This window comes from Stegostoma tigrinum, chromosome 5, assembly GCF_030684315.1.
Source record: "Stegostoma tigrinum isolate sSteTig4 chromosome 5, sSteTig4.hap1, whole genome shotgun sequence".
Taxonomy (NCBI): Eukaryota; Metazoa; Chordata; class Chondrichthyes; order Orectolobiformes; family Stegostomatidae; genus Stegostoma; species Stegostoma tigrinum.
Window position 1 is genome coordinate 34,801,304 of NC_081358.1, and position 22,818 is coordinate 34,824,121.

General features: G+C 40.0%; 1 protein-coding gene across 4 annotated transcripts in view; it reads right to left on the reverse strand.

The window, feature by feature from the left end:
- Nucleotides 1-22,818, reverse strand: part of chd7 (chromodomain helicase DNA binding protein 7) — a 274,019-nt gene that overhangs the window by 21,275 nt on the left and 229,926 nt on the right. For all 4 annotated transcript variants that reach the window (XM_048529010.2, XM_048529007.2, XM_048529008.2 and 1 more), the window contains exons 25-32: nt 17,820-17,923; nt 14,879-15,008; nt 14,695-14,767; nt 14,397-14,454; nt 12,200-12,428; nt 4,581-4,789; nt 3,605-4,357; nt 1,377-1,537 (exon numbers count right to left, since the gene is read on the reverse strand). In XM_048529010.2, coding sequence (XP_048384967.1) covers nt 1,377-1,537; nt 3,605-4,357; nt 4,581-4,789; nt 12,200-12,428; nt 14,397-14,454; nt 14,695-14,767; nt 14,879-15,008; nt 17,820-17,923 — 1,717 coding nt within the window. The remainder of the gene's footprint in view (nt 1-1,376; nt 1,538-3,604; nt 4,358-4,580; nt 4,790-12,199; nt 12,429-14,396; nt 14,455-14,694; nt 14,768-14,878; nt 15,009-17,819; nt 17,924-22,818) is intronic.

The following is a 22,818-nucleotide window of genomic DNA, read 5'->3' on the forward strand; positions in this document are numbered from 1 at the left end:
TTTTAAATACTAAATCTTGTTGCTAGATATGATATCCTTCCAAAGTCCGAAAAGTTTATTAGTGCACATAAATTAAATTTAGTGAAAAGTATGAAAAATATTAAATCTTGAAAGGCATCTTTGGAATAATTTACTGTACAGAGTAGGCAAAATCACAGGGATGTTGAAAACACATCCAGATGATAGACTTTAATAGGCAAATTGACATTTTATGAGGGGGAATTAAATTCATCACCTTAAGGAGTTGCGCCTTAAAAAACATATCAGTTTAAGTCTGTTTTCCTTATAACATATTTGAATCATACACTGGAATCCAGTCTTGTAAACATACTTAGAAGAACTTAAAACATTCAATTTGTATAGTTAATAAAATGTAGCAAGTGAATGTCATAACAAGGTGTAGAGCTGGATGAACACAGCAGGCCAAGCAGCATCGGAGGAACAGGAAGGCTGATGTTTTGGGCCTCGACCCTTCTTCAGGAAAAAAAAGGGCCTAGGCTTGAAACGTCAGCCTTCCTGCTCGGCCTGCTGCGTTCATCCAGCTCTACACCTTGTTATCTCAGATGGTCCAGAATCTGCAGTTCCTATTAAGTGAACGTCATGTTGTCTTCAAACCTTGAGACGAAGTAAAAGCAAAACTGGAATACATCTTACTGTATTTGCCAAGCACAAAAGATAAGGAATAGGTACTGTTTTAGAAACCAATTGCAGATGTTCATTGATATGCACCTTTATACAGCCTGTGAGAATTTGAAGAACTTAAATTCAGGCTCTCTGAGCTTAAATTTGAATAAAGGATAAAACCTTGCACTGGATTGCAAGAAAACAATTGGATGCTTATCAACTGAAACTACGAGTATGCAATCATAACATTTTTACAGGATGCAAGTTTACACCTGATCACTAAATATCGAAGTCTTGCTTTCACTTGCATTTGGGAGACAACATACTACCCAATTGAAATATGGTTGGTGGATTTGGATTAGATTTACCAGACAAAAATAATTTGTGAATGATCTAAATTAATTTAATCACACCAATGTTACAGCAAACAGGTGTGGGGATCCATCTTGTCTCTGTTATAAGGAAAACAGACTTAATAGTCAAAAACCAAAATAAAATCAGAACAGACAGTAGAAGGACAAAATTGCTGTAATATCCAACGTGAGAGAGATTGGAAAAAATATTCTTGAGGCTGCCTATTTTGTTATGAGAAAGTAACGTACACACTGATCAGGACAAAATCAGCAGCACCCTGTCTGAACAATTTATTAGGTCTAAATTTGGATTTGTCATAAAAATTTCATTCAAAAATTGTTTACTTCAGCACAACACAATAGTGAATTATATATTCAAAAGTTTATAACCAAACAAACCTTTGGCCAGAAGGAAAAGGAATATGTTCTTTCATGAAGAAGCTGAGCTACTGTGGGTTCACTATCTTCCATGAGGAAGCCATCGCGAGTTTCATCACGGGCAGTGCTTAGTGAAGCATTACTTTCTTCATCAAATTGTTTGCTTTGGGAAGCTGTGCCAGCTGAGGAGAAAATCATGCAGTTTGAATACAATGTCATCACAATATCGGCCACTAAATGAAATTTGAATCTTGAGTAAATTAATGTCCTTGCACTCAGCTGAATGTTTTGACAGCAAAAGTAAATGTAGTACAAGTAATTTAAGTATTTTTACAGCATGTTTGCCCTACCCAGTGCGTCACCTCACACTTATCCAGATTGAATTCCATCGGCTGCATATCATCTGCTAACTTACTGATCAACCTTCTGATTCCTAATTGGACCAAGGGATATGGGAATGGCATGGATGACATCCAATAAAACACCTGGAATTGAAAGTTAGCCTAATGGTGACTTTGGCACAGGTTTCTAAGTATTAGCAAGAGAGCCAACAAGCCTATGTGTGCCATTGACACTATCAGTGCCAGATAGTTTTATTGGACTTGGAAACTGTTAGATAGAGTGGACACATTACTGTGGATCTGCAGTCACAGGTTGGCAAGACCAGATTAGACTGACAGATTTTCCTTCTCTAAAACTTGTTTGTGAATCAGATGTGGTAGATACAGTCACTATTAGGCTAACTTTCAATTCCAGGTGTTTTATTGGATGTCATCCATGCCATTCCCATATCCCTTGGTCCAATTAGGAATCAGAAGTCTATCAATCTTGGTCTTGAACTGAATTAATAACAGCTTCCTCAGCACTCTGGATACAGAATTCCAAAGATTTACCACAGTCTGAGTGAAGATGTATCTCCTCACTTCTGCCCTAAATGGGTTGTCGTTTAATCTGAGACTCTGTCTTTCAGTTTTGAACACTAATTTGAACATCTAGTTTGTTTCATCCTTGACGGAAAACTAAATTTTCTGTGCAATTGCCTCTCATTCATTTAAACTCCAGAGACACAGTCAGCCTCTTCAATCACTCAACCCAGGATCCCAGAAATCACTCCTGTTAGCATTGCTGCACACCCTCAATAGCAACTATATCCTTCCCAAGGCAAGCAGACTGTACATAATACTGCTGTGCAGTCTCACCAATATTCTTCGTACTTAACTCCCCATGATAAAGGCTAATTCTCTGTTTGCCCTCAGAGTTGCTTGCTGTACCACTACACTTGCTTTCTGTGACATATGGACAAGTTCATGAACATTTTCCAAACCCTCATCATTTAAGTGTGTCTGTGTGAACCGGTGGCCAGTGGCGTTCAGACAGATAAGTCCTTGATGTTTGCGACTGTTAGAAAGAATTTAGACTTGAATGTAGAAAGGTTGATCAGTAAGTTAGCAGATGATATGCAGCCGATGGAATTCAATCTGGATAAGTGTGAGGTGACGCACTGGGTAGGGCAAACAAAGTGAGGGAAAACATGATGAATGATGGGACCTGGGAGGCAATGAAGATCAGACAGACTTTGGTGAGCATGTCCCCTAATCCCTTAGGATAGCAGGACAGATCGACACTAGTTAAGCAGCCATATAGTATACTTGTCTTTATTAGGTGAGGCACAGAGTTTAAGGCTATCCATTCCATTCCTGCCCATCAATTTTGTAACCTTCTATCAGGTCATTCTCTGACATTCAACTGAAAACAAACCACGTTTATCCGATTTGTCCTCATAGGTAATATCCTCAAAACTAGGCAACACCCTCATAAACCATTTCTGTAGCATTTCCAAAGCCTCCACATCTTTTGGGTAATGGGGTAACCAGAACTGTATACAATATTCTAAATATGGTCCAACTAAAGTTCTATACAGCTGCAACATGGCTTGCCAATTTATTTTGCCAATTTTCATTGCCCCAACCAGTGAAGGCAAGTATGTCATACACTTTCTTGACCACCTTGTCCATTTGTGTTACCATCTTATCCATTTGTGTTACCACTTTCAGGGAACTGTGGACCTGTACCCCTCACTCCCTCTCATGTTGACACTTCTTAGGGGTCTGCCATTTACTGGACACTTCCCTTCTGCACAGGCCTTCCAAAATGCTTACCCTCATCTTTTGGAAAGTAAATTATTAGTTAAGAATATGGTTTCAACAGAATTTATACAAGAATTAGATGGCATATTTTATATGTGGTACCTTCAGGTTGGGATGATTCTTCTGATTTGTCATCGTCGTCATCATCCTCGTCATCATCATCATCTTCTGACCCTTTCTCAAATGGTAATTTCGGTCTCAATTCCTTATCTTCAGCATCAGGAAGCAATCCAGTGTCTATGGTTAATGTTTTTTTAGTATCATGTTCAGTCTTCACAGACAATGATCCTAAGGTGTCTGGACATTCTGAATCAACATGTACGTTCTCATCACAATTAGCTCTTCCATCTTCCTTAAGACTGACTGTGTTCTGCGCTTCCTGAGGTGGTGGGGGTGTAGGACATTTTAGCCCACCTTCAGCTTTGCTATGATCATAGTCAGTTTGTTCTGTACGTTTTTCTTCCTGAACTGAAGTGGATGAGACAACAGAAGGCATTTGGCTCAGACAGGCACCTAGCTGGTTTTGAAAAGGCGTACTACTCCGCTGGCTAGCTCCTTTGTTTTGAGCAAAGTTTTTATGGGCCTCAAGGAAAGAAAGCTCAGAATCATTTAGAATATGGTAGTCTGTCCGACTGACTCCATGCTTTGCAGCACCAATCAGTAAGTCTTTGTCATGTCTGCCACACTCCCACCATTCAGGCAGATCCATGCTTGGCTGGCACAACTTGAGTCGTTGATCTAGCTGGGCATGAAGCAAAACCTGCTCTCGAACCTTCCGGAGAAGTTCTATTCGATACAAGGTTCTAGAAGCACGTTCTTCCGTAATTGGCTCAATGAAAATGGTGGCATCAAGCTCTTCATAATAAAAACAAAACACTTTCATAAATATGGAAAATGAAATTGACTCGTTCTTTTAATTTGGTGCTTACTAAATTCTGCATTTTAGACTCTGATTCACAGTATGGATCATATTTATGTTAATTGATGCAGGTTCTACCCCCTCGCATCCCCCCTCCCAAAAAAAATGAAGACTTTTTAACTCTATCACCTGGTTTGGCTCCACATTTTGGTGTCTTACCTTCACCAGGATTTGAAGGCATACGGCACACCTTTCTGCACATAGCCACAAAACAACTGAAGTATTTTTCCAAACTGTCGTCAGACTTTTTATCCAGTCTAGCAAAGGCACGGAACTGGCTCCAGTCAAATTGCTTCTTTATGGGATCAAAAACCACACCGAAGGTTGATACAACACGGTAGAAGTCTGCCTCTTCTCGCCTGGTCCATCTGTAATTTAAAAATGTGGTTGTGAAATTTATTTTAACACTGAAAGCCTGTAGATCTTCACCAATCATATGAAAACCTAGCCACAAAATCATGTAGGCATGTAGTGGAATTCCAAGGATTTAGATTTGGGATAGCCACAATTCCACAAGTGTATTATTCTGCTATTTCTAGTCAAATATAAAACATAAACAAATCCTAAATGTGCCAACAAAATCCTCCAGCCCCCAGAAATATTTGTCAGAAGAACCCCATCAAAAGATGAGGTAAACCTTGATCAACCCTATTTTAACTATTAACATTCCAAAAGTTACATTTCAACTTAGAAGTTAATGGATTTCAATTCAAAGCGAACAGAAAACCTGGAACACCGACCTTAAATTGTGATTCACAAAAATGCGCTTTTTGGTCCTTAATACTTAAACTCAAGCTATCTTACTCAAGTACTACTTGAAGTAGACAGTAGTGAGAGACAAGACTAGAAAAATAAAACCATTTTCTGCAGTCCAAAGTATAAATGGAGGAATCATCAACTTTGAGGATGAATGGCAGGAAAAATATTTGCTTTAGACAGTACCTTAGAAAGATCTTCAGAGGTACAATGAGGAATAGTGACGGCAAGCAGTGGCCAAGCTAATAAAGAAATACTGGAAAACTTGTATAAACAGTGATTTTTGAGAAAGGACTTCAAAACAGGATGAAGGTGGAAAAACAAAGGGGCTCAGAAAGGGAACTACAAAGTGGGTTTTCTAGACTGTCGAAAGCATGTCTGCTAAAACTGAGGTGGAGCGAGTGAGGGTCATAAGATACAGAGTCAGAGCAGCTCTAACGAGATTATAGGACTGTAGAGGATCATAGAGGAAGGGATGGGCTGGACAATGAAAGTACTTCAAAAATAATGACAACTTTATCTTAAAGTTGCTGGTGAACATGACATGACAGCAATGCATTAGAACACCAGTACAGAGACAACAAATGCAGAGACTTCAGTTTCAGTAGCAGTTGAGCTGAGAGCAGATCAAAAGCAGCTGATAAATACAGATGTCCATATACTGGTGTTCTGGCTAGCCAGCCTTCTTTTAACACCTCCATCAAAAACTGCTATTCATTGATCCTTTATTTCATTCATAGAAGCGGCTACTTTCTCTGCAAACACAACAGAAAACATGTCTTAAAGTACATAATCGTTTGGGAAACACAAAGTACTTACAGAAGAAGCATTAAATAAAAATAAAAGTGCAAGTTTGTATTAAAAAAGTGTAATACTTGGCATGGTTGAGAAACAGGTAATCATATCTTGTAATGAATGACAAACATTATCAAAAATAAGAAGACATTCTGATTCATTAAGAGAACTGATACATAAATTAGTCCGACTGTAACCTGGGCATGGGCTCAGTGGAACAAGCTTCAGGCTTGTGTTGATTAATGGTAATGAGTTCATGGCCATCTTAGCTCTTGGGGACGTTGTTTCTAAATTATTTAAGCTTAAATAATATGCTTCATGAACTCACCACTAGCAACAGATAAAAGAACAAAGCTCTGTATTTATTTTATAAGTTAGTGCTTTTAACTGTGCAAACTGAGGACTTCTGTCAATATATGAGGCCTTACGTGATTGAGAATCAATTAACATTTGACTGCAGAAACCTGAATACAGAATTTGTACTCATACTCAGCAAATAAGGGGAATGAAATGAGCAATTCATATCAACACCGTAATAGCTGCATTTCAAAAGTGTAACTTTCTAAATTAAAAAGTTTCCATTAGAACTAAATCCTGCTTTTGAAAGTGCAGGAAGGGCGAAATCACCAACAGTAAACACCTGTTATAGATTATGTGCTTCAGAAATGCAGGGCATAAATAATATCATGGCTTCAGCAACATAACATCAATATGGCTCTAGCAACATTGAAACAATATTGTGACAGCATAACAGCTATAAAGATTAACTCCTTTTAAACTTAATTTCAGGTATCTCTGGTTGCGTTAGTTTGGGTAAGTAAGTATCACTTACTAGAAAAGAAACAAAGGAAAATCTGAAATCTTCATACTGCTGATTAATTTCTAGCATACTGAACTTCACGTATTTTCAAAGGAGCTCATTCTGATGCTACACTAGTATGATATAGTTGATAACTATTAGTCCAGTTTCTGAACTTAGGTGCTTTGATAAATACTCTTAGTTAATGGAAAGTGCTTTGAAAACCATTGTGTAAGGTTCAGTCAAATATTGGTTCTGAAGGAAGTCATGTCTTCAGAATGGTGAAAAAGAGTGGCTCTGATGCGTCAGACATTTCTTTCCTGATGGAATCATTTGACAGATGAAAAAGTCAAACTTGAACCCTATCTTCTGAGGTGGTTGGAATCAAAAGTGTTTTAAAAAAATAGGGCATCAGGCCAGTTCTAGTACACTTCACAAATATCTCACATTTTGAAGTAGTATAGCAAAATTAATCTCAATGGAAAGAAGCTTAAATCACCTTTGGGCCCAGAAGTAATGCTCACAAAATCAATTCCTCCCCAACCAATATCTTTAGTTGAAATAAAATTTTTATGTAGTGCATGAATGTGTTAAAAATGATTAAAACACCAAGCAATTCCATGTGGCTTTAAAAGCCTTTCATGAGACTTTCTTGGGAGATAAGTATTCATCTTAAAACTTACTGATGAAATCCTAGCTTGTCTTAAGCTAGCCATTTCAAGAATTATGCCATCGAAAGTAGTTTCATGGTCCAAACATTCATCTGTTCAGGTCTTGCTTAACTCGCCTTTTGGTGCCAAGAACTGTGAAATATAAGAACCAAGTCTTTTTGGGCCAAAAATACTAGAATGACCATTGTTTCATCCATGCCAACAACCCAACTAGAAAGAGAATAGGCATTCAAAAGGTTTTCCGGTCATTAAAATTAACACTCTAAATTCACTGTTCTAAAGCTAGTATTCTGGCTTTGTGTCTGTATTTCATCAAATCAGAGGATCTGAAAGAGCAGGCTGCAAGAATCAACCATAACTCCATAGTAACGCTAACATTTCATGAGCCATGACTTTGGGAGTTCAAGTCCCACTCTAGACACTTCAACAAAATCTAGGTGACATTCCAGTATAGCACTGAGCGGCAGTAGAACTATATTTTGATAGGATGTTAAGCAGAGACTACATTTGTCCTCTTGGTTGGATGCAAAACAATCCGAAATTCTTAAAGTTCTGACAATTATACATCATTCAAGCCACACCACAAGAACAGACTAGCCAATTATTTATCACATTCCCATTTGTGAACTCCAGGTTACTCCATTTCATATATTACAAGTTATGGAACTTATTGATTGGGATGAACTTCAGAATATCCCAAGATCACTAAATGTTGTTTACAAATGCTTATCTTCCTGTTCAAGAAAGCAAAGCAAAAAAAAAAGGTGCTGACATTTTTCCCCTCTTCTCCAGAATCCTCAAAACTGTATCTCTTTATTGCTGCTTAAGAGCAGTTAGCTCGGCTTATAGTCCCGCTTATACCAGCTGCTGCCTTTCTGCCCCGAACCCATCTTCCACACAATAAAAAGTTGCTTCGCAAGGCCCTGGAGAACCTGGAACCTAGAAACATTACATATGCTGTGCTTTATTAGTAGTCAGGTATAAAAGTCCAGATGACCTCCAGCTGAATGAACTTGCAAGAGCTAAACAGATGCTTCACTGGCGAACAGAACACCAGCCAGATGAGTAGTCCCAGGGCAGAGCTTCACAAGCAGGGGACATAGAAGCTTCCATGAATGGTGCTTGACCAGCTGCTGACACATCTACAAGTTTATGCGAGACTGACGAGGTGTTTGGGGACCCAGTGCAATTATGACCTTTATGTGGTCAATCAGTGGCTATTTGCCATCTGCATTAAATCTCACACGAGATCAGAGGAGTCCAACAGCAGGCCATCTTGCTCAAGTGTGAAAGGTTAAGGGGTAAGAGTGGAATGGTGCCTTGGGGAGAAAAAGAAATATATATAAATAAGGGGGGGGGGGGGAGGGCACGGGTGCGCATGGTAAGGGCGACAGAGTTGGGAATGGAAGTTCGAGATGGCAGAGGGGGAAAGAGGGAGAGGGAGAGGGAGAGACGAGAGAACCTCCCTCAGGTATCCCCTTTTCATATCAGCCACCTTGTAACTGACTGCTGCAGTGCCAATCCAATCTGACTGCAGCGATGTTTGGGGACAAGGCGCCTGTTTTGCACTTCTGAGGGAGATACAATGCAGCTGTAGCAGGAAATCAGACCTTTAATCATAAATACTGTAAGCTCTGTCTTAGCTTACAAATATTTTGAATCATTATTACAATAATTGCTTTAAAAAGGTCAGTATTACTTATCTATGCAAAATACCTGGAGTTAAACTGTCTGCTGGTCTTTTCTCAATCCACCAATGCCCTAGCAATAAAAGGCAGTGCTGTAACATTATGAACCACAAGACAAGAAATAGAAACAGGAGGCGATCGTTTGGCCCGTCAAGTTTGCTCTGCCATTCAACAGGCTGATCAGATGTGGTTGATCTGATATCCCTTACGTCCATTTTCTTGTCCTTTCACCGTATCACTCAATTCACCACCTGATCGAGGATCTATGTACCTCAATCTTAAATATACTCAACAACTGTGCCCCCACAGCTCTCTGTGGCAAGGAGTTCCAAAGACTCAATGTTCAAGAAAGAAATTCCTCCTCTTAGTCTTAAATTATTTATTCTGAGGCTGTGTCTGCTGTTCCCATGAGGGAAACAACTCAGCATTTATAAAGTTCCTTAAGAATCATATATGTTTCAACGAGATCACTTCTCATTCTTCAAAACCTCTATTAGCAGAGTCTCAACCTGTTTAACCATTGCTCATAAGACAATCTCTCCAAAGCCCAGATCATCCCAGTGAACCTTCTCTGAACTGTGTCCAATGATACAATCATAGAATCAAAGAATCCCCAGTGTGGAAACAGGCCCTTCCGCCCAACAAGTCCATCCTGACCCTCAAAGCACCGCATATTTTCCTTAATTAAGGGCCCAAAACTGCTCACAGTACTCCTGACACACTCTCATCAGATCATGTACAGTTGCAGTAAGAATTGCCTACTCACACTCCAATCTGCTAGAAATAAGGGCCAACAATCCATTTGCCTTCTTGAGACCCTGCTGTATCTGTGTGCTAGCTTTCTGTATTTCATGCATAAGCTTCTCCAAGTCCCTTGGTGTTGCATATTTCGACAAGTTTTCTCCATTTAAGTAATGTCCCGTTCTTTTCATCTCCCTTCCAAAATGAACTTCACATGTTAAGTTATTATACTCCTTTTGGAAATTTTTTGCCCACTTAATTAACCTACCAATATCTCTCTGTAAACAGTCTGTCTCCCTCCTGCAACATGCCCTTTCACTGTTTTTGTGTTGTCCGCAAAATAGTACAATACATTCGCTTCCTTCCTTCCTCGTTATTATATAAGTTATAAGCAGTGGTATTCCCGGACTGATCCCTGTGAAACCACTGGTCACAGGTTGCCAACCTGGAAAATAACCCATTATTCTCACTCTATCTTCTGCTCACTAGCCAATTCTCTATCCATGTCAATATGGGCTCTTATCTTATGACTTAACCTTTTGAGAGGCATCTTGGACTTTTAGAGTTTGATAAATACAACACATCGACTGGCTTCCCTCTATCCACTCTGGTTGAGACTTCCTCTAAAAACTCTAATAAATTAGTCAGGCACAATTTCACCTCCACAAGCATGTAATATTGCTAAAGCTGACTAGTACATGCATCTAAATTGTTCAACGATAATATATCCTCTCTTCATTTCCTTTAATTCTCTGGAGAAGCCCTAAACTCTCTGCCAAGAAGAAAAAAAGTCAAAGGGAGGCAACCTTGAAAACATATCCATGCATCATTTGTCAGCATGTTGATGCTGTAAATTCTAGATCTTAAACAGATTTGAAATTTTTTCTAGTTGATACGACCAGAAAGTAGGAACAGAAATTAGGTCATTCAGCCCATTGAGTCTCCTCCAACATTGAATCATGGCTAACAAGTTTCTCAACCCCTTTCTCCCAATAACTAAGAACCTATCTAACTCTGTCTTAAATATACTCAATGTCCTGGCATCCACAGCATTTTGTGGCAGTAAATTCTATAGATTCACCGCTCTCTGGCTGAAGTTTCTCCTTATCTCTGTTTTTAAAAAGTCTTCCCTTTGCCCTAGGGCTGTGCCCTCGGGTCCTAGTCTCTTCTACCTATGGAAACATCTTTCCAACATCCACAGGCCATTCAGTATGCTGCAAGTTTCAATTAGATCCCCCCTCATCCTTCTCAACTCCATTGAGGATAGACTCAGAGTCCTCAATCCTTTCTCACGTTAAGCTTTTCATTCCTGGGACTATTCTTGTGAACCTCCTCTGAACCTACTCCAGGGCCAGTACATCCTTCCTAAGATACAGGACCCAAAACTGCACACAATGCTCCAAATGTGGCCTGACCAGAGCCTTATAGTGTCTCAAAAGTATATCCCTGCTTTTAAAAGTCCAGTCATATGACTAGCTTACCATCATAGTAAATATGTATCAGAGATAATGGGAACTGCAGATACTGGAGAATCCAAGATAACAAAGTGTGGAGCTGGATGAACACAGCAGGCCAGGCAGCATCTTAGGAGCACAAAAGCTGACGTTTCGGGCCTAGACCTTTCATGAGAAATGGGGGATGGGGTGAGAGGGTTCTGAAATAAATAGGGAGAGAGGGGGAGGCGGATCGAAGGTGGGTAGAGGAGAAGATAGGTGGAGAGGAGACAGACAAGTTAAAGGGTCGGGGATGGAGCCTGTAGAGGTGACTATAGGTGGGGAGGTAGGGTGGGGATAGGTTAGTCCGGGGAGGACAGACAGGTCAAGGGGGCGAGATGAGGTTAGGAGGTAGGGAATGGAGATGCAGCTTGAGGTGGGAGGAGGGGATAGGTGAGAGGAAGAACAGGGTAGGGAGGCGGGGACGAGCTGGGCTAGTTTTGGAATGCGGTGGGGGAGGGGAGATTTTGAAGCTTGTGAAATCCACATTGACACCATTGGGCTGCAGGGTTCCCAAGCGGAATACGAGTTGCCGTTCCTGCAACCTTCGGGTGGCATCGCTGTGGAACTGCAGGAGGCCCAGAATGGACATGTTGTCTAAGGAATGCAAGGGGGAGCTGAAATGGTTCGCGACTGGGCGGTGACTGCACTTTTGTGCTCCTAAGATGCTGCTTGGCCTGCTGTGTTCAACCAGCTCCACACTTTGTTGTCTTATATTAAATACGTACTTGGGTTATAAAATAAAGGCTATAAGAATCCACAGAAAAATATTCTAAATCAAAACTGAAATTTTAGAAAGTTTTAATAAAATTAAGCATACTGTACATGGCATTACCTTTGACGTTTCTCAGATATAGCTGCACTTCTCTCTGCCTCTCGAGCCCTCACTTCATCTCTTGGCCGACGTCTGCGACGATCACTTTTATTCAGTGCTTCTAATTTCATCTGTTCCCTCTTGTAGCTACGCTGATAGGCTGTAATAAGGCGGCGCAGACGAGTTGTGAGAACTGAGGTGCTGGGCCAGTACAGTTTGTCTGATTCATCATCTTGATCAAGTTGTTTGCCTGTAAAATGCTACATTCAGTAATGCTGCTGGTGTTTAAATCTTCAGAATACAAATTGAATAAAATCACGGACCTTTATCATAAAAATGGATAAGCTGATATTGTCTATACTTTTATTGTTTTCTTTGCATTAAACACTCATTATGAAGTTACCTTGAATCTGTTCTAAAATGGAAATGCTAGAGACTCAATAACTGTAGGACATTATCTAAGTTCATAGATACAGTTTCCAGCATACAGGCATCGGAATTAAAAATGGCATCTACGTATTTTCATACATTATTTGCACATTTGTCAAATTTTTTGTACGAACTAATTTAGCATTTGTTCACAAACTAGCAGATATTACCATGTTTTGTAACATTCCATTTTACATGTTTGTTCCCACTTACAGGCATGTGGGTTCTACTTCAACCCTAACAGCAAATTAGGAAAACCAAGATCATCCATTTTGTGGACACTTAATATTGTTACTGCCCATCACTGTGCCATTTGCTCAAATACAAAACATTGAAAGGAAATGTTTTCTATCCACAGATCTTGCTTGATGTGAACATTCCTCTAGCATTTTGCACTCTCATTTCAAACTTCCAGCCAAGAAGAGTCCAGCATAGGAACAGGCCCTTTGGCCCTTGCGCTTACACATGATGTCTTTCTAAATTAAAAACCTTCTGCTTCTATACAGTCCGTATCCCTCTATTCATGTATCTGTCAACGTGCCTCTTAAACATTGCTATTATATTTGCCTCCACCACATCCTCCGGCAGCGCATTCCAGGCACCTACCACCCTCCATGTAAAACCCTTCCCACTCGCATCTCCTTTGAACTTACTCCTCTTTTATCGCAAACTACTATCTCCGAGTAATTGACATTTCTTTCCTGGGGATAAAAAAAAGACTGACTATCCTGGGGCCTCATCATTTTGAAAACTGGTCAGGCCCTATCGTTCGACATTCAAGTGAAAAAAAAATCAAGTGTGTCCAATCTCTCCTCATAGCTAATATCCTCCAAACCAAGTAACATCCTAGTAAATCTCCAAGTTTCTGTAGCCTCTCCAAAGCAAACACACCTTTTGGGTAGTGTGGCAACCAGAATGTTTCACATTTATCCAAATCTGGCCAAACTAAAATTCTATACGGCTGCAACATAACTTGCCAATTTTTATACTCTATGCCCTGGCCGGTGAAAACAAGCATGCCATATGTCTTCTTGATCACTTTATCTAATTGTGTTGCCACTTTCAGGGAACCGTGGACCTGTATGCTGCTGATCCCTCTGTATGTTGATGATTCTAAGGGTTCTGCCATTTACTATATACTGCCCTCCTCCATTAGATTCCCCAAATGCATCACATTGCCATTTGTCTGGGAGAAATTCCATCTACCTTTTTCTCCATTCAAGTCTCCACTCTTTCTATATCCTGTATCCTCTGGTAATCTTCCTCCCATCCGCAGCTCCCTCAACCTTAATGCTGCCTACAAACTTACTAATCAGGCCACTTACATTCTCCTCCAAATCATTTAAAATTATTACAAACAACAGGAGGTCCCAGCACTGATTGCTGCAGAACACCCTTCCACCACTATCTTTAGAGGCTATTTTTATGCATTACAGTCAACAATATTACAGCACGTTTTTGTGCTAAATTAGTGCTGTATTTTAAAGCAAACATTAAACCTATTGAAAATAAAAATTCTAGTTTCAATCTAGAGAAACTAACTTTATTGTCAAGCTACTGAGAGATGCACAAAATTCTGTCATATGATCTGTTTAAGCATACAGTATATTCAAAAACTTTCAGTCCGGAAACAATGTATTGCCAAATTATGAATCCTCTGCTTCGATCAGACGCATTTAAAGATTTAATTATGCAACCTGAAATTCAAGTCAGCCATAGTTTGAATATGCTGGCACTTAGGTGATAAAATACATTACTAATTTCCGCCTCATCCACCACAAAATCTCACCTGTGTTCTCAGCTTCCATGCATTCTTCCTTGTCATCTAGTGGAGAATTCTCAAATTCCTGAAAAGGATGGTGCATTAAAAGTTTTGGTAACTTTTCTTCTTCTAGACCGTACATGAATTTTCCAATATCTATGATAGTACATAAATTCTCAATTTCAAAGCAGTCTTTCAAATTTTAGTTATTTGCTGCATTCCACATCAGGGAAAAATATATCAGTACGTGAGGCCTAAATATAAATTTAAAATTAATTCCCAAATTTTATAATGGCAGCTTAATAACTCAAGTGATAAAACTCACATCCATTTCATCTTTAAATGGAATTCTCCCTGGTTTGTATTCTGGATCTTCATCTTCTCTGTCAAAATCAGCACTGAAAGAACAATTTTAATTGAAAGTCACAGACTTATTGATTTATTTATTGAGTGGGAGGTGGGAGTGGTTGGGAAAGAGGATTCCATTTGAACTCAAAGGCACAACTTACCCATCACCAACGTCTGCCAGCACATCTGTTCCCCTCTGCTCTGCAGCCATGGCCTTTGCATCAGGCATTCCCACTCGCTCCAGGAAACAGAATAAAGGATCGGCCCTAATAGAATTGTACTTTTCATATCCTATACAAAATAATGGACTTTTTAAAAAATTCACACTTCAAACCACGAACAAAATTGTATTGTGCTCTTTATTAATTTCACAACAAATATTACTATGGATATGGATGTAAAGGAATGAATGCATTAAAAACAGTTTACATGAAATCATACAGACCCCCAGATCAAATGAACAATAATTTAGTCAGTAAATTTACTTGAGGTAGACTATACTTTTTGTAACTCAACACAGGAAAATGACAATGAAAACTTGCTTGAGTCTGTTTATCATTTACACAATATAAAACCAACCTTAAAATGGAACTTAATATTACATTGAAAAAGATAAAGCTGAAACCAATTACTTAGTAACAGAAATGCACTGCTTGTAAAAGTGCACACAAAATTAAATAAATTCATCGTAAAACATCAGGAGAATTCACCAGTTAAAATTGGAGTCTTTGAAATGAGAGCCCACCAGTAGCTTTTGGACTACATCCATTGTAGGAATACAGCAAATAAAGAATGATAAATCCCAGTAATAGCTGAGAAAACGAATGTCAGACTGGACTCACTTCAGTTGCATCCGTAAGCACCACTGCCTCAGTCAACCAAGGACTGCATAATTCAATTAGGTTTTGCACTGTGTCACATTATTCTTAAGTGTTCTTGAGCCTCAAGCCAAACTGTAATCATGAAAGGTTTTAAAAACCATCAGTACCACCCACCCCCACCACTACTAGTCAGGACATTCACAAGAGAATTCCACTGTGACCTCAAGTGAATTTGGATTATGATTAGGAACTGCTCTTTGTATACATTGCGGCTGTTCCACATCCCAATGGCTCACAGTTAACAAGACAGTATTCCACAACAGGGGACGCGGAAGTCTCAGTGCTGACATTTGTGAAATAGTACTTGGAAAAAAGCCCAGGAGGCACTTATACAGATGAATGGCAGAGGTTAAGCTACCATTCACTCTAAAGCAAGCTGGTAGAGTAGTAGCACATGTGGAGCAGCAGTGTTGTTTACTAAAATAAACTGAAACCCAAAATACTTGAATTTAACTACTAATATAGGCCCATTTATCAAAATAAGTTTTCAACATATGTGATCTTCATCACAGCAATTTCCACACTATCATGCACTGCACCCAAGTAATCTAACAAGCTTTAAAGAAACCATAACAAATAAGGTTTTGATATTTTCAGAAGTATTTCAATTTGCTTGGAATGGATTACATTTTGAAAGTTTAATATTCATAGCATGTATTAACCACACGAGTGAAGAAATTGTTTATCCTCAAATCCAATTTTCCATATTTGGCAAAAAAAGTGTTAGAAAACAGAGCCTAGACCTACAAAACAATTTTTCACTCTTTTTCTTAAAGTCCACATTAGCAAGTTTTGACAGGAATTCTCAATGACCATTAAACAACATTGTCCATTCTCAGCAGAGATATAGGGTGCTAACAAGCTACTTTGTTACAATGAGCTTTAACTTGTAAACCCAGATTCCGCCCACATCCTGACATCTTTAATAAACATACTTCAGTGCTAGTTGCTGGACACAAATCAACAATGCTTATCGGAGTTAAGATTTTTTCTTTACCATCCAAAATGTATTTGTGGATTACACCATCTGAGCTCAAATAACATATTTCTCACCTTGCATTCCAACTCAGAACTGTAAAGTTAGCAGGGAGTTTTTGTTTAATCATTCGTAGGCATCACTGAAATGAATAAAAACTCTCCACAAACTATGTGGTTCAATATTATACTACAGCATTTATTTCAACGGTGATAAATTGGAAAATGTCGACATAGAAATAAAATTAGAAAACAGGTGCAGGTCTAGGCCATTCAGCCCTTCAGGCCAGCACCACCATTCAATATGATCATGGTTGATCATGCAATTTCAGTATCCCATTCCTGCTTTCTCTCCATACCCCTTGATCCCTTTAGCTGCAAGGGCCAAATTGAACTCCGTCTTGAATATATCTAACGTACTGACCCCAACAGTTTTCTGTGGGAGGAAGAAATTCTTCCTCATCTCAGCCCTGAATGACTTACTCCTTATTCTTAGATGTAAAAAGGGACTTAGGCATCACTGTACACCAGTCACTAAGGGCAAGCTTGCAGGTTTTTATTGCAAAAGGGTTCAAGAACAACAGGAAGGAAATCTTAGTCAGGTTGCATGGGGCCGTGGTAATGCCACAAAGTATTGTGCACTGATTTGATCTGCTTAGCTATAAAAGAACAGACTTGCCACACAGTGAGTGCAGCAAAGGTTCACCAGACCTGGGATGGCAGGACTGTCACAGGAAGAGAAATTAAGTCGATTAGGCCTGCATTTATTGGAGATCAGAAGATTTCACTCAGAGGGTGGTGAACCTGGGGATTTTTCTACTCTAGAAGGCTGTGCTTGCCAAATTACAGAATATATTTAAGAAATAAATATAGATTTATGGTATCAAAGGTCACAGAGAGATACTGGGAGTATGGAAATGACATGAAAGAATCAGCCTTGATTATCTTGAATGCATATTGATGTGTTAACTGGCCTACTTCTGCTCCTATTTTGTATGTACAGGGAATCCCCCGACAAAAGTTTAGCTTACAAACATATAGGGATGTAATTATCAAGATCCAAAGTATGAACATTTCCTATATTTTAAAATGGCTGTTTCACATTGTCCTGCTTTGTGGTCTGACTCGCGAATGGAGTCAAGAACGAATGCCACAGCCTGGGGACTGCTGATATAGAAAGTTATCATCGACAGAACCATTTGGGCACTCAAAAGGAAACTCAATGTTTATTGCAGCAGTTACATACCATGCTTGAAGACTCCAATGAGAAGGCATTTGTCAGATTCCCTGTCCCACCAATCCGTAGGAAGTTCAGCATGGTCAATTTCTGGGATCCAGATATCCAAATCACTAAACAAAAGCAAAACATTTATAAACCACCTCCAAGTAAATGAACAATGCTGCTTAAAAACACCTTACTACAAAAGTAAACACTTCTCCCATTAAAATTGACCACAGTAATCTGTGAGGACTCAAAAAATGCACAGAAATACAAATGCAATTGTACTTGCTTTGATGCTAACTTGCCAAAATCTTGAAAAATAACTCTTCTTTACGTATCTATTTGTAAGCAATTCCAAGTTACAAAATTTTTTCAATTTTTATATTTCTCCTTCCATTTAGCAGTTTTGTTCAATGATTCAAAAATTGTGGAATACAAGTCAACTTATAAACCTGAAGAAAAGTTATTGGAGTGGCAATAAACTGATTGATTTTTTTAGACCCGTTTTTCACTTCAACAGTTGCAGTAATTAAGTTTCTAAAAATTCTCTTCCTTCAAAATTAGTTTCATTTCAAAGTAAAGGTCTAATATTCTTTATGGAAGGGAACTGCCACACTAACATGGTCTAGCCTATATGTGACTCCAAACCCACAGCAATGTGACATTGCTCTCCGAAACAACTGAGCAAGTCAGTCTACCAAGTTTCACTAAAAGAGAAATGGAACTGGATGGAGCACCCTGAATTGACTGACGTCCCAGAAACAACAATGTCAAATTCAGACATGTTGGCTTTGCAAAGTCCACCTTACTAACATCTGGGAGCTAGTGCAAAAATTGGGAGAATTGTCACAGACTAGTCAAGCAACAGCCTGACATTGTCTGTAAGGTATGATTCTGTGAGAATGAATATGTGCTAGGTATTACCATTCCTTGGGTACATCCTGTCCCATGAGCAGGATTGACCTAGCAGAGGTGGCAGCATAGTTGTATATAGTTGGGAGGAAGTTGCCCTTGGTGCCCTCAACATAGCCTCTGGATCCCATGAAGTATGACGATACTCTCCGTTGCAGAATGCATGCTCCCCCATTTTGAACATCATTTGGAGGAAGCATGGAGGGAGGTTAGGTTGGAAGATCTACTCGGAGCATGGGATTTCAGTGCCCATTCGTGGACACATGCATCTCCACCAAGGATCTCAATCTACTAAAAGCTGACAGATGACCTCATTATGCTGCACTTCTTTAGCTTCCACCCTAAACATACTACAACAAGCCGTGCACATACACAGGACCTGCTCAGAGGAGGATGACCACGACAGACACCTAGACATTTTGAAGGACGTTCTCCCAAGAATGGGACACAATGCTCAACTCATTGATCCGTTCTGATGTGCCACAGTGAAAAACCACTCTGAAGACAGACACAGGGTATAAATCAATAGAGTACCCTTTGCCATCCAGTGCTTCGCCAGAGCGGAGAAACTACGTCATGTTCTTTGCATCTTTCAACATGTCATTGATGACAGCAAGCATCTCGCCAAAATCATCCCCACACGTCCAAACAACCAGCAAACCTTAAACAGATCACTGCCCACAGCAAACTATCCAGCTTTCAGGGCAACAAACACCATACAACCCTGTCATGGCAACCTTTGCTAGACATGTCAGATTATTGACATCGCATTACCATCACAAATGGGAACGGCACCCACCACGTGCACAGCACATACTCATGTGTCTCAGCAATGTTGTTTATCTCATACACGGCAGGTGAGACCATGCAGATGTTACACCAACTAATGAATGAACAAGGTTCAAAAATCGCCAGACAGGGATGTTCCCTCGCAGTTGGGGAACATTTCAGCAGTCAAGGATTTTCAGCCTCCAATCTTTGGGTAAGCATCCTCCAAGGTGGACTTTGAGATACACAACAATGCAGAATCACCCAGCTGAGACTGATAGCCAAGTTCTGTACCCATGCAGACTGTCTCAACCATGATCTTGGGCTCACGTGGCACTACATGTGACCCTACCACACTGTTCTGTAACAGGGAAATCTTCCTTACGGTCCTGTTGTTGACACCATCACATTGATCAATTGTTATGATCTCTCTACCTTAATTAGTTTGTACAAGTTTTGAATTACTTATTACTTTGGTTAGACCCCAGCATGTGACTCTTATACCTATCATATTATTCCAGCTATTTGTTCTGTCTCCAGCACCACCTTATTATTAATTTTTTGTATTTATCTCACTACCTCATTTAATTGGAGTTTAGGTCATCCCTTGGCTTATTATTCAGCTGTTGACACTTTCAATCTCCTGCAGAGACATTATTTGACACTCCACTCACATCATTTGCATGATCTTTTGATTGCTCTGCTCTTGATCCCTCTGCCTGCAAATTCTGTGTGTGCTTCTCATCACCTGATGAAGGGGCTGTGCTCCGAAAGCTTGTGATTTCAAAAATGAACCGGTTGGACTACAACCCTGTGCTGTGTAACTGCATACCCTATAGTGCTTAGAGGTCATTTGGCCCATCAAGTCTTCAGCAACCCTCTGAACAGCATCCACTCAGAGCCAACCTTGCCAACTCATCGTCATAACCCTGCATTAACCATGAAAAATCCACCTAACCTGCACTTCCCTGGACATTATGGGCCATTTAGCATGGCTCATCTACATCTTTGGTCTGTGTGAAGAAAGCAGAACACAGAGAGGAAACCCACACAGGCACGGGGGCAAATGTCTGTGTGGATTTTGCACAGTTGTCTGGGGGTAGAATCAAACACTAGTGCTGTGAGGCAGCAGTGCTAACCACTGAACTACTGTGAACTGTAGATGGTAGACAAAGTTTGGGGAGTTACTTGCCACAGTATTCCTAGTCTCTGACCTGTTCTTATAGCCACTGTGTTTATATGGGTGAGTCCAGTTGAGTTTCTAGTCAATGATAACCGCTGGGATGTTGATAGTTGGGAATTCATTGATAATACCAGTGAATGTCAAAGGGAAGTGTTTTGCTCATCTCTTCTCTTATTGGTGATGGTCAAAGCCTGGTGTGTGTGGAGAGAATGTTACTTCTCATTTCTCAGTCCAAGTCTGGATATTGTCCAGATCTTACTGCATTTGAAAGTGGGCTGCTTTGGTATCTGAGGTGTTGTGAATGACACAGAACATTGTGCAATTATCAGCGAACATCCCCACTTCTGACCTGATGATGGAGGGAAGGTCATTAATGAAACGCAAGATTACAGTTGGGCTCAGGGCATCACCCTAAGGAACTCCTACAGAGATGTCGTGCAGCTCAGATGACTGATCTCCAACAACCATGACCATCTTCTGACATGTCAGGTATGACTAACGAGTGGAGTATTCGTCCCCAAATACCCACTGATTCCAGTTTTGCTTGGGCTGCTTGATTCCCCGGTCAAATGCAGCCTTGATATCAAGGGCTGACACTCCCACCTCACCCCTGGAATTCAGCTCTTTTGTCCATGTTTGAACAAGACTGGAATGAGATCAGGAGCTGAGTGGTCTTAGCGGAACCTAAATTGGACGTCACTGAGCAGGTGCTGCTTGATAGCACTATTGATGACAACTTCCATCACTTTACTGATAATCAATTATAGACTGATGATGCAGTAATTGGCTGGGTTGGATTTTTTCCTGCTTTTGTGCATAGGACAAACGGGCATTTGCTACATTGTCAGGTAGATGCCAGCATTGTACTGTACTGGAAGAGGTTAGCTTGGGAGCAAATTCTGGGAGCACACATCCTCAGTACTATTGTTACAATGTTGTCAAGCCCATAGCCTTTGCAGTGCCCAATGCATCCAACCATTTCTCAACATTGTGTGGAGTGAATCAAATTGTCTGAAGGCTGGTATCTGTAATACTGGGGACCACCGGAAGAGGCTGAGATGGAACATCCACTCAACACCTCTCGCTGAAGATTGTTGAGAATGCTTCCACCTTACCTTTTGCACTGATGTGTTCTACAATCATTAAAGGTGTGCATACTATCTACAAGATGCATTGCAAAAATTCACCAAAGTTCCTTAGAGAGCACTTTCCAAGCTGATGACTGCTGCCATCTAGAAGGACAAGGGCAGCAGAAATGTGGGAACACCAAGATCCCCTCTGTACCACCCACCATCCAGACTTGGAAATATCTCACCTTGCTTCCTGACACTGACACCTTGACACGGAGTCAAAAATCCTGGAATCCTTCCTTTCAATGTCATTGTGTAGCTACACAAAATGGACTGCAACGTAACAGTAGGCAACTCACCCAACACCTTTTTAATAGTACCCAAGGCTGTAATCCATATGCCATGAATGAAGAAAACGTTCTACCCATTTCTACGGGATATAGATTCGTAAGCACCTATTTTCTGGCATTTAATTAGATATCAATTAATAACAATTGATTAAAATAGGCTTAATCTACCAGAATTACACTGAAACTGACCCACCAATCTCCACTAGCAGTCAGTTATCAAAATTTCACAAGGTTGATTTAGGGAATCGATTTTCTAGAATGCAGAAGATATGGTTTCATAAACAAAAGCAACTTACAAAACATACATTTATGAAAGCTAAGTCGTATGAAAGTTTACAATCTCACATTATTCCTATCATGGGACAATCTAGGATAGCTTTAGTCACACCCTGAATAAGCTTCAAGTAAACAAGGTTTTATGATATCACTGGAGACAGTGGATACTGCAAATGTACAGGTCCTAACAACACTGCACAGAATACTTGTGTAGAGTCATAGGGTCAGACAGCGCAGAAACAGTCCTTCAGTTCAACCAGTATGCTGATAATCCCAAAATAAACCAGCCCCACCTGCGTGTGCTTGGCCCATATCCCTCCAAATATTTCTTATTCACGTACTTATCTAAGTGTCTTTTAAATATTGTTATTGAACCCGCATCCACTATTTCCTCTGGAAGTTCATTCCACACACAAACCAATCTGTATAACAAATTTGCCTCCTATCTTTTCTAAACCTCTCTC